Source organism: Phalacrocorax aristotelis, chromosome Z (assembly GCF_949628215.1).
Source record: "Phalacrocorax aristotelis chromosome Z, bGulAri2.1, whole genome shotgun sequence".
NCBI lineage: Eukaryota > Metazoa > Chordata > Aves > Suliformes > Phalacrocoracidae > Phalacrocorax > Phalacrocorax aristotelis.
Window position 1 is genome coordinate 57,558,161 of NC_134311.1, and position 17,573 is coordinate 57,575,733.

At 37.8% G+C, this 17,573-nt stretch overlaps 1 protein-coding gene across 4 annotated transcripts in view; it reads right to left on the reverse strand.

Moving 5' to 3' along the window:
- Nucleotides 1–5,758: 5,758 nt before the first annotated feature.
- Nucleotides 5,759–17,573, reverse strand: part of PIK3R1 (phosphoinositide-3-kinase regulatory subunit 1) — a 58,844-nt gene continuing 47,029 nt past the window's right edge. For 2 of the 4 annotated variants that reach the window (XM_075080003.1, XM_075080004.1), the window contains 9 exons: nucleotides 13,712–13,814; nucleotides 12,937–13,035; nucleotides 12,609–12,789; nucleotides 12,016–12,141; nucleotides 10,850–10,992; nucleotides 10,401–10,577; nucleotides 10,225–10,293; nucleotides 7,715–7,885; nucleotides 5,759–7,260 (listed from right to left, as the gene is read on the reverse strand). In XM_075080003.1, the coding sequence (XP_074936104.1) occupies nucleotides 7,071–7,260; nucleotides 7,715–7,885; nucleotides 10,225–10,293; nucleotides 10,401–10,577; nucleotides 10,850–10,992; nucleotides 12,016–12,141; nucleotides 12,609–12,789; nucleotides 12,937–13,035; nucleotides 13,712–13,814 (1,259 nt within the window). In that variant the 3' untranslated portion in view covers nucleotides 5,759–7,070. Of the gene's footprint in view, nucleotides 7,261–7,714; nucleotides 7,886–10,224; nucleotides 10,294–10,400; nucleotides 10,578–10,849; nucleotides 10,993–12,015; nucleotides 12,142–12,608; nucleotides 12,790–12,936; nucleotides 13,036–13,711; nucleotides 13,815–15,163; nucleotides 15,311–17,356; nucleotides 17,473–17,573 lie in introns of those variants that run through there. The other 2 variants (XM_075080006.1, XM_075080005.1) reach the window with 2 other exon arrangements.

Here is a 17,573-nt window from a genome sequence, read left to right on the forward strand (position 1 = left end):
CTGGATAAACTGGTGTGATGGACCACCCTGTCGCACAAACCGGCCATGTGATTCCCTACAGGAAGGTCACCAAATATGTCTGTTTCACCTAACACCCTGTTAACAAATCTGCTAAAGTACTTCAGGTGGTTGCATCATAAAAAAACATATGAAAAGGATTAATCCAGCAACCTCCACTAAAAAATTTTATACCAAGCACAAGATTTGTGGAAAAATAAACTGTGTAGGAAACAAACATTTATGAAGGAAGAAATGCTCTCAAGTATGCATTAATTAATTATCTTTCTTCTCAGGCTACTGTCTTCTAATGAATTAGGAATACCAGACACACAACAGTGAAATCATCATCTGAATTAACTATATTCATGTTTGGTTTTGTCAATATTGCTTGTTCGAAGACCTGAGGATGGCAGGTTTTGGATCCTTTTATGTGTTACCTGTTAAATTTTTCTCTTGTCAATATTTGCACATGTTTAAATCAGTGGCCTAAACTTCTTTTTGAGTATGCAAAAATAATTTCTTTGTAGAGGAAAGAATGGCACAACAAGAGGTGTCCTTGCGATGGCATTCTGGCAGGAAACATGGCCTGATGCAGCCATGGATAAACCCCTGCTTTTTCAAAGAATTGTCAGGACGTTTCTGTTTATCTGATTGCTGCTCAGAGGTTAAAGTGCTGGTCCCTGCAAAGATTATCCAAAGTTTGAAGAGTGGCTGATCAATTGATATCTGTTTACCCAGAAGGTCCCTACAGTTTCTATTTTTGGTAGTCTACATATTTGAGGATATAGGCCCTCAAAGGGATTAAAAGAGACACCATAACCATGTCCTCAGCAGTGCTCCCACAGTTCATGCTTTTTGTTGTTTCAGAGGCAATAGGAAAGCCATAGTGCCTTTTGTACAGCCCATGTCTGATGGGAAGCATGTTTGACCCCGCTCTGCTGTGTGCCATCCCACAGGGAAAACAGAACTGCTTATTTTTAGCCTTCTTTCCAGCCAGGGATGCTGGCAGGACCTCACTGTCTGTCATTTCCACCCTCTAAACGAGGGCCCCCATGGGGTGTCACGTCCCTGGAGTATATGTTAGGTGTACCCTGAATGCAATAATCTCAAAAGGGTCCTTCTGCAAACAAAAGGGGCTCTTCTTCATGCCATATGGGAGGGTTGGCTCCGCAGGAGGCCATTACAGGCAGTGAGGGGCGGCCCAGGGCCTCAGCAGGCCTGTGCCACAGGGCTCTCCTTGCCCCTGCCATTTTGTGCATGGCTGACCCTGCCTGCCGCCACGGGATTGACTGTGTTTGTTCATGCAGAGCTGTCCGCAGGCACCACTCGGGCTCTGTCTGCCCCGCCACTTGGGCTGTTTGCTTTACAGGGACCTCTGCCTGCCAAAGCCACCCTTGCTCACTGATCAGCATGGGTGTATGATTTACAGTAGGGCTGGACATTTGGCTTAAGGAAGCTCCCCCCTGGGCATCAGGGAAGCTTCGGTGCTGGATGTAGGGGTGGGGTGAGATGGTGGAGGCTGAGGTCTGAGGGGAGGAGAGGGCACCTGTCCCTTCAGCGAGGCCTGGAGAAGGCAACAGTGAGAAGTTTTAAGATCTCCTCTTCCCTTTTTGGCTTTGCAGCTCAAAGAAAGGGATTTGTGTGAGTTTACTTGCACATGACTTCACACGAGTCAAGCAGCTTGGGGAGGAAAAAAACCCCATGGCGAGCATTCCCAAGCTTTTAAAAATATCACACCCACTTGTAGCTGCATAGATTTAAATAGTTTTTCATATTCCCTATGAAAAATGGTGATCAACCTTAGCAAGAAAGCAGAGAGGGAAAGTGAGGGTGAGTTTGTCTGCAGACAGCAAAAACAGAATGACATTTTTGCAAACTATTTTTCCAGTCTGCCAAGAGTGATTTCTATACAACATATTATACAGGCAAGAAACCTGCCGGTCTGTAGATTTCTGCGGTTTATGATCAGCCAGTCATAATTTCTCTGAATAGCTGATGATGGGCAATGTGTGATTCACAACCTAGCTAACCTGATTTTTCAGATGTTAAGCTCTATGGCTGCAGAAAAGTTTCTGTTGCTCAACATCGGTTCAGGGAGCATGAATGAGATAAACTGTCTAAAAGAATCAGCTTACTAACAGAGAAAAACTGCAACAGATAATGTTCATCGGAGATCTAGCCCCACTTTCTATTATGTGGGCTAAAAATAACATAACGGGCTTTAAACTAGGTTTCTTACAAGAACCTCTAAAGGTCAGTGACAATGTTGTGATTATTAATTATTTCAAGCCTGTGCTGAGTACCTCAATCAGGGGTTATTTTCACAATTAGATGCAGCCATGAAGCTGGTAAATGACTTCTAGCCACTAAAGCTGACAGGCTGGCTTCATGGAAATCAGTGACAAAACTTACACTGATTTCAGAAGAACCAGAACTTCATCTGCAGTGTAAAAGGCAGATAACATATAATGAATATTGTACTGCTTTTGCAAGAGTATGGGATGAGCAGAACTGCCATTTTGGCACTGTTTGACGCAAGACTATTTTGGAGCTACTCAACTACTCCAGTTCAATACATAGGGTGGCTGTGAGTCAGCTGAAATTATTTGCTCCCTAGTTCCCTCTAATATGAGCATTTAGGCCTCATTTTCAAAGTAGGCCACATATAGACAGGAAGAGTTGGCCAGGGATGCTGGTAAATAGACATCTCAGTCCTTACTGAAGCCTCAACAACTGAAATGCAGTTTCAAAACAAACTTTATTCTGCTTGAAGACTTATTACAATTTTTAAAGCAACTTAAAAACAAGACACAGCTCCATCAACTCTATAGCTTAAACGAAACTTCAAGGAGGCTTGTTCTCATTGTTGCCTTGTAAAGGCAATTTACAACCCACTTTACCCTCCACCTCCTCAAAGACCATTTTAAAACAAAGTAATCTTAATGTTTTAAAGACAGTTAACAGAACAGAGCTTTATTTTTAAAAACAAGAATAAAAAAAAATAGCAGCATCTTGGGCAGCTAATGCAGTCTCATTAGGACAAGTGCAATGTAATGTTACCAACTCCCACAGTTCAGTTTAGTCTTCAACTGCAGTAAATTCATGATTCTACACAAAATGTTGCATTTTGGAACCTTGTCCCATGGGAGGCATTCTGCTTTGAGCTGCCCATTTCTAAAGTGACCCTGAAGAAAAATACTACCAGGATTCACTTTCCCAACTTAATACCATGCATAGCAAAAGCACTGTGTGAAAATCGGCAGAAGTTTTCCCCATTAGAAGCATCTGAATGTTTTCCCAAGCATTATTATTTCATTGCCAATTACAAGACAAAGCCATTTCTTTGCTACAGAACAGTTGACACCAAATAGAAAATTTCAAGATTTGGTTTTACAGATTGCTTGACAAGATTTCGTAGATAACTGAACCATACAGACAAGCCTTTTTTTTTTTTAAAAAAAGAAAATATCCAACAACACACAGTAACTTAGTCTTCTAACTGTATTTGGAAACATGCTGCACCCACAAAGGTCTAGTGTGCACGCGTGTGTGTCTTTAAACAAAGTTAATGATATCACTTACTGAATTCAGCAAAATGATCATGTTTGGTGAAAATGTACCTATACTAGGATCTAGTCATATATAAACAGCAAGTGTGCGCATGTATGTGTACACATGCTCAAACCTGCAAATTCAAATTTCAACCTAATCAGAAACTCTTAATTTTGCTTGTGGGTTTTGCTTCTTTGTGTTATATTTCATACCTTTCAAAGGCTTTGTGAAAGTGCTGCTGCAGTGCAGCGTAACTCACAGATTTAAAATAAAACAAAAAAATCCCCAAACCAAAAACACGTAACAAAACAAATCCCACCCTTGAATCACATTAGATGGAAAAACTACATGTCAATAGAAATACAGAACAGCACCGTGTTTCTTCAGTTATATCCACATGCTTTTTTTTCTGTACATATTAGGCTGCTTGAGATCAAATCAAAACTGGAGTGAACTATATGATACATTAAGGACAAGTCTGCAGTGAATAGGGCCTTTGGCAGGACGTAGCTCTGTGCATTAAGGAGGGTGGGAAATGCAGAGGCCACACAATATGTTATGTACCAAAGAAAAGCCACTCATGCCAGTTTGAGAGTGTAAGTGATCCCTGCAAATTGCACAGACCCTGCCAGGCAGAACATCCCCATCGGAAGCCCTAAGCACTCATCCTCACAACACAGTGCTTATTTCTCATTGTTGCTTGTGCAAGAAAAGCAAGTGCCAAATTTGCACACATTTTTTTTCTCTGCTACAACCACAGATGAAGAGAAGTTGTACAGCACAACAGGAACACGATATCCCCTATTGGGCCAGGCATGCTAAGGATATGGCCCACTGACATAGTAGAAGTTTTCTTAGTACAAGGAAAATTAGCTCCAAATGCCTTAACTATGATAAAATTTGAGAAATGCTACGTGAAACATCAATTCAGATTACATATATTTTGCTTACAGAGAAAAAATACAATTTTACTCTTAAAATATTTAACACTCAAAAATTAATATATGTTCAAAGAATATCTTGGATTGCTACAAGCGTTAAATTGTTGTATATTGAACTAATTTGTAACTTCAAGCCCAGCAGTATAACTGGCATGCTAGAGTAATTGTTGGTGCTTTTCGTAGTAAAAACCAGTTATTAGTAAACCAAATATACATGGTCCTACAGGCCTGAAAAGACTGTGGAATGAGGAAGGGAAGGGATGAAGACTAAACTTCTATTCAGAAAAAATATTCAGAATATTTTAAGTGGTGACTACCCCAAAACATTAATGTTGGTTGAATCTTGCTTCCTGATATAAATTCTAGTAAGAAAATACATCTATAGGAAAGCAAAAATAACCCACTAAAAGAAAGGAGCACAAAATCAAAATACAATCAAAAGCCTTGCAGCCTCAGAAGTGAAGGAATAATCTAAAATTTAAAATATAATATAAAAACTACTGGAGACTGGCAAATTTCTTATTATTACCAATAGCTTAATAAGCACTGCATATCACGTATCTCTAAAACAGAGCTATTACGAGAGATTTCCGTGGTCTTTCTCTTCTGACTGTGTGTGCAACTCCCTTTAACAGTAATGGGTCTTGTCTTTGCATCTTGGGGGAAGAATAAATTCATATGTTCACTTAGTCAAAACTTTTCCAAGATTTCTCTGAACTTCATTACTTTATCAGTTTGCAATGTGTGAATTTCCTCAGTGGTCAGGACAATAAATAACCATTACAAACCACCCACAGTGAATTGTCCCAGAATTCTCAGTAAGTTTGCTCTAGTGGGATTCACGTATCTGTCTCCTTTAACTAAACCATAATCAGTAAGTCTCTGGTGCCTGAAGTTATAGAATTGTTCACTTTGATACTGCCTCAGACTATAAACTTAGGAAAATAAATTTAAATGTTAAATATGATAGCCTAATAATTTTAAAAACACACGTTTTCCAGTCTCAATTAGCTCTATGTTATATCCAAATGTTCTCAGTAAAGGTGGGAGCTTTTTTTTCACAATACTAATACAAAAAACAAACCTAGGCAACAGATTAGAGAAATCTCCTTCATATGAAATGAAAATAACTTTAGATGCTGACAAAGATTCTGCCACAGCAGGTCACGAAGTCATTTCTTTACGATGAAGAGTGGATTCATTCTGAAATCCATTCTGAAATCCCCAGTAGCCAAATTTCCCGTTTTTTCTGCAGTCACTATCAGAGAAGGATACACAATATTTTTGTCTTCCAAAGACAATCATGATAGAAGATCAAAATGCTCCAAAAAGCAAACATAGTGTGGTACCGTATTCTAAAGATATCTCTGGAACGATATTGTTGGACTCAGTGATATTGTGTAATGGTCATATATTTTGTATTGAATAAAGCAGCTTTGAAGCTTATCAGGCACTGCCCAACAAAATATTATTCAAAAAGAAAATTATGAACTTTTAAAACTTTGAGCTAGTAGCTCAATATTCTATACAAAGAAAATTGTAAAATATTTCATAGTTTTAGTTCTGAAGCCAGCTCTTGCTAGCTTCCTGTACATAAAAAAAAACCCCAAACAAAAAAACCCCAAAATGAATAACAAAAAATAACCATCAGGAAAAATATTCTCAGGCAAAAAAAAAAAAAAAAAAGACACTGAAATAAGAAAGAAAAACAAGCTAACCTGCAGATATGCTAGAGAGAAGACTACAGCCTAAAGAAAGTTCAGTATTGCATAGCACAGTCTAGGAATTCAGCTTTGAGCAAACAGAAAAGGGAAAAGAGAAGCAGTTTGGTATTGATAGTTTCCATCAATGATAGTTAGTCACCCAATAGTATGTACATTATTATATACTGTATGCCATTGCAAGTCCTGTTTTCTTCAGTCTTAAATATATTCTTAAAACAGGATTTTTAAACGTCTAAACAAAACATTTTCTGGCACTTTGCTATTACAATTACTCTGAACAACATACTGTAACTGAAGTCCTTTATAAAGTGTCCCTTAGAAATGAAAGTGCCATTCTGCTACATATCATCCACTAGAAACCAAAAAATCCACAATGCTCTGTGTCTGGATCCACTGAGTGCAGCAACACCAAATCCAAGCCAGGTCGTGACCACAAAATTCCAGTAACTGAATGACAAAGACCTCCTACACCTTGTGTCTGAAGAATCCAATGCCAATGTTCTAGCTGGTAAAGCTTCAGAAGTGGTCGTAAACAAGCACCATGGTTAAAGGCCTCTATGTCCCTGCAGGGAGATCAGGTTAGGATTTCTCTCTCTTCTGTTTTTCTCTTCTTAATTAAAAAAAAAAAAAAAAAAGCACTTCAGATTAGAAACATACGTTCACAGCTTAATACTGTGATCTCTCCCACTGCAGTTGTGAAGGAAAACTCTAGTCCCATCTGAAGCCAGATAGCTTTGATACTGCAGCTCAAATTCTTGAGTAAGGCTGAAAGGAGCCTTCTCTCTCCAGAGGCCTCAATGTTGTCAGATATTTTCTTTAGAAAAAAACCAAACAACCCAAAGTATTAAGATCTTCATCGCCTCTGCTGTGCATATACTGGGTAGGCTAGGGTGACATTGAGAGAGTCATTGTGCTGCACGAGTGATGTGTGTTGATAATGTAGCACCAGTTCTTTGAGCGAGTTGTACAAGTTATATGGCTCTGCAAATCCATAGCCAGTAGGTGTTTTGTTTATCACACAGTGCTTTACTTCTCCATCCACCCTAAAGAGGAAAAAAAGCAATCAGTTTTTAGTTTGTCAGTACAGCAGAGTTAAGCTAGAAAATAACACATCAGCAATAAATCTTAAGATGCTAGCCACTACATAGAATTCCTGCCTTCCCTCATGGGATAATGGTAGAAGCCTAGGTTTAACCCAAATTCTCAGATATTGTATTAGGTAAGGGAGGCAGGAGATAGGCGGGGCTCAGCAGCTGCACGTAAAGGAGTGCATCGATGCTTTGGTTTCTCTTCTGCGTGCAGCGTACCTGTGGGAGTAGCACATGTTTGAGCTGTGTAGGAAATGGAGCAGCAATAAGGATGGCCTCAGGACTTTTTGGTCTGCTTCTGAGGTCAAAGGTCCAATGGGAGCCATGCATATGCAATGGCCTATCTGCCCCTGGCTCAAGGTAGGTGCCTCAAATGTTAGTTACATCAGTCACAAATTAGGGTACGTACACAACAGAGCAAGCATAGCAGCCTTGTTTGCTGCTCTCTCGAACAAGGAATGTTCCGTCTCGCTTTCCCCGCAGCAGATTTTCAGCTTGGCTTCTATTGATATTTCCCACATTCCACGTTCTCTCATCATGATGGGGCAAGTCCTCATCATCATCTACCATAGAGTATTGGCTGTTGAAATAGGACAAAATGTGTTTATGAAACACATAGCAGAACAATATCCATGAATTAAGCAGTTCCCATTTCATATTACTTGGGGGAAAAAAAAAATCAGTGATTAATGGAATGCTTCCCTGGTAAAACAAGGGATATAAACCACTCCACTGTTTAAACCACTGAATAAAAATAAAATATAAGTTCTTGTTCTTGTTTCTTTTAAAAACACTCATGTAAATCTGAAGAAGGATATAAAAGGATGCTGTGCTATCTTTCAGAATCTGCTGCGAGCAATTCAGTACTTCTACTGTTGCTCACTGTTTTGGTAAATAGCAAGCCCAAAGAAATCAATACCCTCTGAGTCAGCTTCATTTCCAAAGATCAGAACACCTGGTAAGCAGTGAAAAATCATGCAATATATCAACTACAGCTGCTGCTTAGGAAAGCTATGAGCAGTTGTACAGGTAGACATTAATTATTTATAGGGGAGATGGCTTTGCGGAAAGGGTGGAATAGAAGAGTGCTCTCTCTCTCTCCTTAGAATCAGGTTATGAGAAAAGCATATGATATAGGGCCTTCTCTACCAAAACAGCCACCAACTACAAAGCTGATTCAAAGTTACAGACAACCCTCCAAGCTAAAGCCTACCATGAAAGAAGATGTCTCTGGCTCAGCTGTGTGGACACCACTTTGATATCCTGCAGTTCCAGAGCTCCCCACTCCACCAGCAGCTTGTACCCGTAAGCCCTGCCTCTCCTGCTGAGCTTGCAATCATCTGTGTTTGGCTAATGTATTTATTCTCTCTGTAATAGGTTTTTAATCAGTTTTCCTTGGTCTAAGAGAACACAACTTCTCACTCATCTACAGTTCCGTCTTTCTGAAGATTCTCAAAGTAGTCTACAGAAATCAGCAATCTCACACAGAATTCAATTTTTCAGAAAGAAGGGTTCTTTTGTTTCAGATGACACTCCTAGGTCCCTTATCCCATTGTACTCTTTTGTCCTGTATGATATTCAAATGCATTCAGCAGTGGCTCTATTTTCAACTAGCATCTAGAGAAAGTGATTCCTGTTTTTCTTGCAGCTCATTTTATTGATTTTTTTTCTGCATTACATTTTTCCTAAAGCAATAGTCTGAAAGTTTCATTTTTCAGCAGAAACCTGAGCACTAACCAGACTCGCTGGTAAGCAGAGTTACAGAGAGAAAAGGACGACTTTCTTTTAACAGTTTCACTTACTATTTTGATGCTACATTAGAACTATGCCCTGGCATTGTTTTTTGTCTACCATTTAAGTGATGGGACTACTGATGGAAAAAGGTCCCTACATATTCTCCATCATACCATCTTTGAGCTGTGCTAAGACTATGTGAACAACTTGGCTTTAAAAAGTGTATGCCATTTTCATCCCCTGCTTCTACCAGTGCAGACACAGCAGAGGTGCACAATTTCCAGGATAACAGTAGGAGATTCAATAAACCAAGCCAAATTAAAATAGATGTGGACATGGCTAGAATGTAAATCCACAGAAGAGTCATTTCAGTTTGCTGCTTTTGCTATATGTTCAGCCAAGCAGCATAAAAGGCATGCACAGGAAGCTACCTAGGCAGAAAATGTTGATATGAATAATACTCAGACAACTTCGTTTTTCTCTTTGTTCATTCTTCAATGTTACTACACTTTTGAGATTACTTTGTGGCTTCCTTTTGTTAAAATTTGGTCTACATTCACACCACCCAAGTGTTTTTTGCTTTTTTCCCAGGAATGAAGTGAAACACGTTCATTAGCCAAATCCCTGCCAGAACCTATAGTAAACTGAGTTTATGAAATGACAGAACTCTACCCTGCAATTTCCCAGTAAAATTAACCAGACCACAAAACCAGAGAAGGACCTCTCTTCAGCATATAAAATTTTATCATCTCCAATAGCAATGTGATACGCTGATGTGGGTATTAGTATACTAGGTAGCACCATAGTACCAACACTTGAAATTTGGAAAAAGCCTGTGCGTGCCTAAGTTCTGAACAATTTATCCATCCAAATAGCATCTCTAAAAGACATTAACACCTTATGGTCTTTATTTTGCTGGTAAGAGTAAAGGCACAGGTTAAAATCAGTGCTTTGCTGTAGTAACTCGATTATATGCACTTCTCTGAATAATGGAGAGTAGGGCGTGAGCAGAGTCCTTTCTAACACTTGCATGATCTAGGCTGCCATGTGTTAATGGTGTGCATTGTTACTGGAGACCTAGGCTTGAGACTTTCTCTGTGTGGTCCAGCAATTAAATATGTTTTATCTCACTTTTGTGTAAGATGATTTGGAATACCAGAAATATTTAATTCTTTTAATACTCACTCTTCTGTATTTTCATTTCCAAGCCATTCATTTAGCTTCTTTTGCCGAACACCTTTTTGAGTCAGCCACCTGGACAATAATTGCAAATAAAATTAATTGCTAGTCACAGAAGCTGGATAGTAATAAATTTTTTTTATTTTTTCAAAAAAATTTTGTTAATTCATAATGATACTCACATCAAGTACTGATCTCTTGTCTTCCTCAGCTGTATGAGGTCTGGCTTAATGCTGTTCATACGCTTGTCTATCTCTCTATAATCAGCTGCTTGCTTCTTTAAATCCTCTTCTAATCTACGCCTGCTGTCCACAATTTCACTTATTCGAGACTTAAGTTTTTCATAGTTGTGCATAATTCTGAATGGAATAATGTGGTAGGTTACACTCTGATGATGTCTTATTCATAACTTTATAATCTGCTATTTAGCGGTGTAGACAGGAGAACAGATTATTTGTCTAGATGTAGCTATACATTTTGCAAGTTCATATCTACCCCATTTGAGGCTTGGTTTGCTTACAACTGAACAACTTTAAACTTGCCATCTTACTTTAGTTTTAGGCAGATCTATACGTGGCATTGTTTCTTTCTACAAAATCATTCAATCTGAAATGCAAATACAAATACTGACCTTTGTATTTCTTTTTCATTTCCTTCCCGCTTAAATTTTTCAATGTATTCCTTACTGTATCTTTCTTGTGTCTGGCACTGCTCTTCAAATATTTTTATTGTTTCATTAAATGCTTCAATAGCTGTTCTTTTCATTTGAATTTCCTGAAAATAAAATAATTGTTATTACAGTTGTTATCAGAAAGGATGATTTATTGGCTTATATCACAGAAACACTTCAGTATATTGTAGCAAAGACTTCAAAATCCTTTACTTGAATGTGTTGTGTGCAGAGCCTTATAAGACAGAGAGAATAGGCCTGTGCAAAAGGCTACCATGACAAGGCTTTTCATGATGAGGTTTTCCAAGAAGTAAAAGCTGCTAGACAAAGAGCTAGCTACAATCTTTGCTTTGTATACATAAGTTTTATTTGTGATGATTAGAGCCTTATGGCAATGCACTTTGCCCTTCATGCCAACTAATGTCCTTAGAGGCACACCTGGCTTTCTGAAATGAAAGTGTAAGATATTGGCCAGAACAGATCTCAAGAAGTCATCTAGTCCATCCTCCTGCCCTTACATAGCTAGTCAATAGCTAAGTCTTTTAAGTCATTAGTTCAAGTTGCCTGCACTTCTCCACCTTTCTTCAAGTTATCTCCCGCACATTTTAAGCAGTCTTGATTCTGGGTCTGTAAAACAGCAATAATTCACTGGCACTTCATGACTTGGCTAGTAATTAAGTTGAAAGAGGACAGAGGCAGCTTTTCATTCCTGCACTGTATCAACACACACCATCTCTCTACCCTGCACAGATTAAACCAGACCCTTCAAAAATTGGTAATAAAACACAACGCTTCCCTGTAAACGTGTCTTGAAAAACATAACTTGGCTTGAAGAGGTCAGTATGCAGAAGTGTTGGTAAATCAAGATAGTTCTGTGCTTGCCTTGGATGCAGGTGTCAGACTTGGGCACAGGGTGGTTAGGTTACAGGTGGTGACTGTTCAAATATGAGTAAGTGATTCTACTGTACTGAGCAAGCACATCAGATGTTTCCTCTTTTGGGCAATGGTAGTGGTGGCAGAAGGGAGGGGGAGGATGATGAAGGAAGATGGCAGTATGAATTTACAATCATATTCTTCTAAGCCTACAGAAGTCTTTCACTCTCCCTTTGTTTGTAAATCTAGCTCACCTGAGATGTTCTTGTGTAGTCTTCATACAGTCTGTCATATTCTCGGCTTTTTTCTTGGAACTGGGTATTATATTCATGTAATTTCTTTCCCACTGCTTCAATGCTGTCCTCTTTCACAACTTGATCCTGGAATGATGAACAGAAGGAAAGATGCTTCATAAAGAAACAATTATATTGCACAGATTTGCAGGATAAAACTGCTTAAACGTGCCTCGATAGTTACATGGTAAAAGTGACTCCTCTTTCATTAATACGGAGATATAATATACTATGTGCATAATATGCAAATGAGAAATTAATGACAAAAAGCAATTTTGCATTTCAAGTGTTCAGCTGAATATGATTTATTTTGTCATTAATGAGTGGGATATTTATTAACATAGTCTATTTCTAAAAATGTATCTGCAGTATTTAAAGTTTTAATTATTTATATTCAAACTGTGGAGTTGGTTTTAAACAAAAATATCCATTTTTATACCCACGCTATTTTTTCAATTATTAACAGAGCCGAAGTTCTTCATGATAAATGACTCCCCACTCTGCAGTAATTTCTCTGTATTTAAGTGAAACACAAAGAAAATAGACCAAATTACCTGCTGGTACTTAGATACTGGATACAGTAATTTTACATCCAGTTTAGGATTATACTGGGCTAGAGATTCATTCCGGTAGTGGTTTATTAGCTCGACCACAGAGTTGAAAGTTAATGGGTCAGAAAAGCCATATTTTCCATCTCGATGAAATATTTTGATTAATTTGTTATTTCCTCCTTTCCTGCAAATAAAGTTCATTGAAAAGTTAGGCGTACTATTTCCTAAAGAACACTGTATTTTAAATGCAGTACTGCATTTTACTTACTGTCTTAACAGTAAATACTTTATTTACTTTCAAGCATTACAGATCTAGCGTAACTAATCTTACCTTAGCGTAAGTGTGTAGTCCCCATGCATTTTGGTTGAAGCATCTCGTACCAAAAAGGTACCATCAGCAGTGTCTCGAAGCTTCTCATTTACTTCCTCTCTAAAATGAAAGCAAAAGTAACCAATCATTTCAGCTACTTCTCATTCATTTTTCCTCTCACTGTGCTCTAAATTCTTCTGTATTAAAATAAGTGGTTTTTATAAGCCTTCTTGATTTCTAAATTAATATATTTAATAGCTTATTTAACATTGCTGGAGAACAACTGTGATATAAAAATGGTATATCCTACGTCCTCTCACTGCTGGACAAAATTATATTAATGCAAAGGTCTTTCTGCTTGTTCATACAAGTCTGCACAATTGGAGCAGCCAGTGCTGGTCTAATGTACCTATATATAGTACAGTTAAAAATGTTGCTAATATATGGCACTTGTTAGTCTGGCCTGTTAACTATTGTGTCTACAGTTTAGGTTCTGGATGACAGACAAGAAGAAAATAGTTATTTCCTGGTGTTGTCCTTCTATTCTAGCATTTCATATAGCTGTCTTAAAGTAACAGAACAATCATTTCACACACTACATTCTAAATGACTGCCAGTAACTTTTTAGTCATGTTTGGAATCAAACCAACTGTAATATGTTTGTATTGGAAAATATCCTAAAAATGGCTCTTAGACCTGTAATTCTTCTGTACTTACACAAAATACGTACATGCAGAATAGCACAGCAAGAACATAAAGCCAAACATAAAAAAATACATAACTTGAGCTGATTTACCTTGAAATATCTCCCCAGTACCATTCAGCATCTTGTAATGACATGTTGTTATTCATGCCGTTGTTAGCTACAGTATTAGGTTTCGGTGGCTTAGGAGGCAGTGCTGCAGATGACAGGCGGCAAAAAGGTTGATTATAACTCGTTGAAAACCAGACCATATACTCCTTGATATTACACATTATTACATGAATGAGGAAAAAAAAAGAGTAGCTACAAAAATAGTTTTTTCAAGATATTTTACTGAAAACAGTGTCATTTAACAAGAAAGATGTACTGTTTCACAAAAGTAAGTTACTTTTGCAATAATATATTTTAAGCAAAATATAACACCATACTTGTCTCCTCCCCCGTGAAGAAATCATTTGAGGAAAAAAAATTCTGAAGTTTGTTTTTACTTTCTTCCACTCTCTTCAGGTAAATATAAATAATAAAACATGTAAAATTTCTTCTTTTTTCCTCCTGTGTAATGACCTTAGAGATGTTGCTGCTTCCTTACCGAGAAGCTGAGTAATAAAAGATGGAAACCCACGGCAATACTGTATATTTTAAGAAGAATTGGGGTTTTTGTGATCCTCAGCACTCTGTGCGATGATTTGCCAAAAACACAGTTTAAGAAACCCATCTGTGACCCAAATATCCCTTGTGTTAATCTTAGTATTCCACAGAATAAATTGTGTTCCAAATGCTAGGACTGATTAAAAACCACATCCCCCTCCTCTCAATGTCAAAGCTGCACACGTATACCAGTGGGTGCCAGAGAAGATACTGCAGCACTCCTGACTTAGTAGCAGGGGGGACTACATTGGAATCAGGATTAAAAATCAACCCAGCTCTTTTAGTTCTCCAGTAAGTACATCATTCCTTATGAACGTCCCTGCCCTATATATTATGACTGGCTACAAAAGACAATGTTTTTAAAGTTGCAATGAGTATCAAGATAACAAAATATTTTCATATGATATGAAAAAATTACGCAATATCAGGTATTCAATAAATATTGCTAGATTTTAAAATCTGTTTTTCCTCGAACAATCCAAAACAATGATTTGTAATCACTGTTTCGGGAAATTAAAGTGTTATTACAGCATCTCCTTTTAGTCACAGTGTGGAACACAGACAGCAAAAGTAATAATAAAAGAAACACAAAATTTTTATAATACAATAGCAGAATTAGAACTACATCTGACAGAATAAAACCAAAACAGAAGCAGGTCAATTCAGTAAAAATTTGATTAAGTAAGCAGGCAGGTATTTCTACAGGTTATGATTGTAATTACTATAACCATGCACTAAACCACAATTTAATTATAATTTATGAAAAAAAGGAAAAAGAAAAAGCTATTTGTATCATTGACAAAGTAAAGAAATTCTACATATCCACTAAGAATTTTTCAGCAGCTATTGTAAAGACCAAAATTAATTAAGTCTTCCATAATAAGACTGCAGTTTTACCTGGTGGATCCATTTCTATGTAAAACATCAAGTCTGTGCCACAATTTATATCTGTCTTAGGATATTCTATATCCAGTTCTTCCATATTCCAAACAGTATTGTACATTTGTATGAGTTTCACTGAGTAAGCTCTGATACAAGAAAAGAGTCAGGCTCTCTTTGTAATGGTGTCTTGGAATTCATTTTAAAACCTATAAGGGGCTGCACTGTAACCTATTACATCATAATCCTCAGCCAATCATGTCAAAATAATGTCACCAGACCACTCCTGTTTCATCATTTTGTTCTACATTAATCTTAAAACAATTTCAGTTTCAGAAACCATCTACATTTAGCAGAACTGCAATATAAACCTAGTACTGCAAACAAAAGAAGCGAGTGGGCTCTCCTCACCCGCCTCCCGGCTCATTTTCCTGACTTTACAGCATGGTACAGTCCAATCCTGGCAGGATGACAAAAGGCTGATATGCTGCAGCACGTAGCTCTTACACACACGCGCACACAACACACGCGCACTCACACACAGGGCAGCTCCCTTTAGAAGTAGGTCGGGCACATCTCAGTTGCTTTCTCCTGCTTGGATGCCTGAAGTTTACCATTCAAAAAGCCTTAAAAGGCTTCTGGACCTACTGTACATATTAAAGGTGCAGAAGGGAAAAGAACATTCCTCTGTGCATGTGTGTGTATCCATTACACACCCATTTTACACACAGAAGCATATATAACGCCACATAATGAAATAATGGATTATGTTTCTAAACTGTGCAGATTTCTGTTATTTTAATGAATACACAGGTCTGATATAGTTGATATTATATAAAATGTGCTTACTGCAGAGATGTCTTCCCCCCCTTATCATTTACTAATAAAATACAATTGTAATCGATCTAGATTAAGTAATTTTGAAATCCCCAAACCAAATATTGTGATCTTAAATTCAGCAGACTTGCCTAAACCGTGGAAGAAAGTCAAAACTGAGCAAGATCTTGAAATGTGATTTTGCTGAACATAAAAAGCCAGTCTGTCAGGATACAACCAGCTTTAGTCTGCCTTTTCACATTGTTTCTCTACCTTGTTCTCACTGAGATATTTATCAAGTTAATTGTTTTTAAAAGCAAGAGTCCCTTGTCAGTGTCTCCTTCCTCACTTGACTTTATGTCATAAGTATCCTCCTACCATTTAGAAATATTCCTTCTTAACTCCCCCCATCGCTGACCGTAACCCTCTTAGACCTCTTGGAAGAAACATGCACAGAATAGACTATTAATTCCAGAGCAGAATGCTATGTAAAGCAATGTGACTGCTTTATACTCACTATAATCTATGGGGGCAGAAAACCAGATACCAAAAATAACCACAACAAAGAGTAGCTGTAGCAACTATCTGTGCCTATATCATATGAAATCCTGGTGTGGCTCAAATGTGCTTTATCTCACAAACACTCATTTAAAAAATTAACACAATTTATATCCTTCCCAAATATTTCACATATATCTAACCCCTCTCTGTGCCCCTCAGCAGCTTACCCTTCTTAGACAAGCATTAACACACAAGAACATGTCTGGAGCACCAACAGCTACAAAAAATGCATGCTAGTTTTGCTTTATACATAACAAGCTTAAATTCATTCTGAAGTAGACTCTCCCCTCCCTGTTTAGGTAGACATGCTCCAAAGATTCCTTCCATTTCAAAAATGAAATAGGATACTTAAAATCATCCCAGACACAAGTCCAAACACTGAACTTGGAGGTTTAGCCCACCTGCTACCCAAACAGTTGAGTTGCCAAAGCAATTATTTAAATTAGGTTTTAAAGATTTCCTACAAAGACTAACTACTTTGCTGCATTTAGGTCTCTCGTGGGATCGGGAAGTTTCTTTATTCTGTTGAAAAAAGGCTTTCAGGTAAAATTACTTCTCCACTTTCACTGTTTCACTGATGGCCAAATTCTGGACTGCCCACACTTGTATAATCAGGTTAGTGCTCAGCTCAGACTAGCCTTGCTTGCAGGCAAGAAAAGACAGGAGGCAGACAGGTGATTTCCCCATTCCCTGTATAACCTGGAGAGGTACTCAGGTACTTGACTTTCATTCATGTACCTTAAGACCATGAAAGCTCTACCTGGAAATCAGTTACAGTAAAATACTTCCATGAGGTGATGAAGAAAACACACACAGAAATTCAAAATCACTTACTTTGTAAATTATGCATCAGAAATGCTTGCTCTTGTAATACAGCCTGAAAACACAATCCAATAACCTGAAAAATTAATTGGTTTCCTCTTATAAAAATCTTGCTTTAAAAAAACCCTCAAAACTCCATTTACTAGGAAGCTTCTCTGAAGCAATGAAGAAAAAAAAATCTGAAAGAGATTGCTTTGCTTTCCAACCAGTGTTCCATAAAAAACCCTAA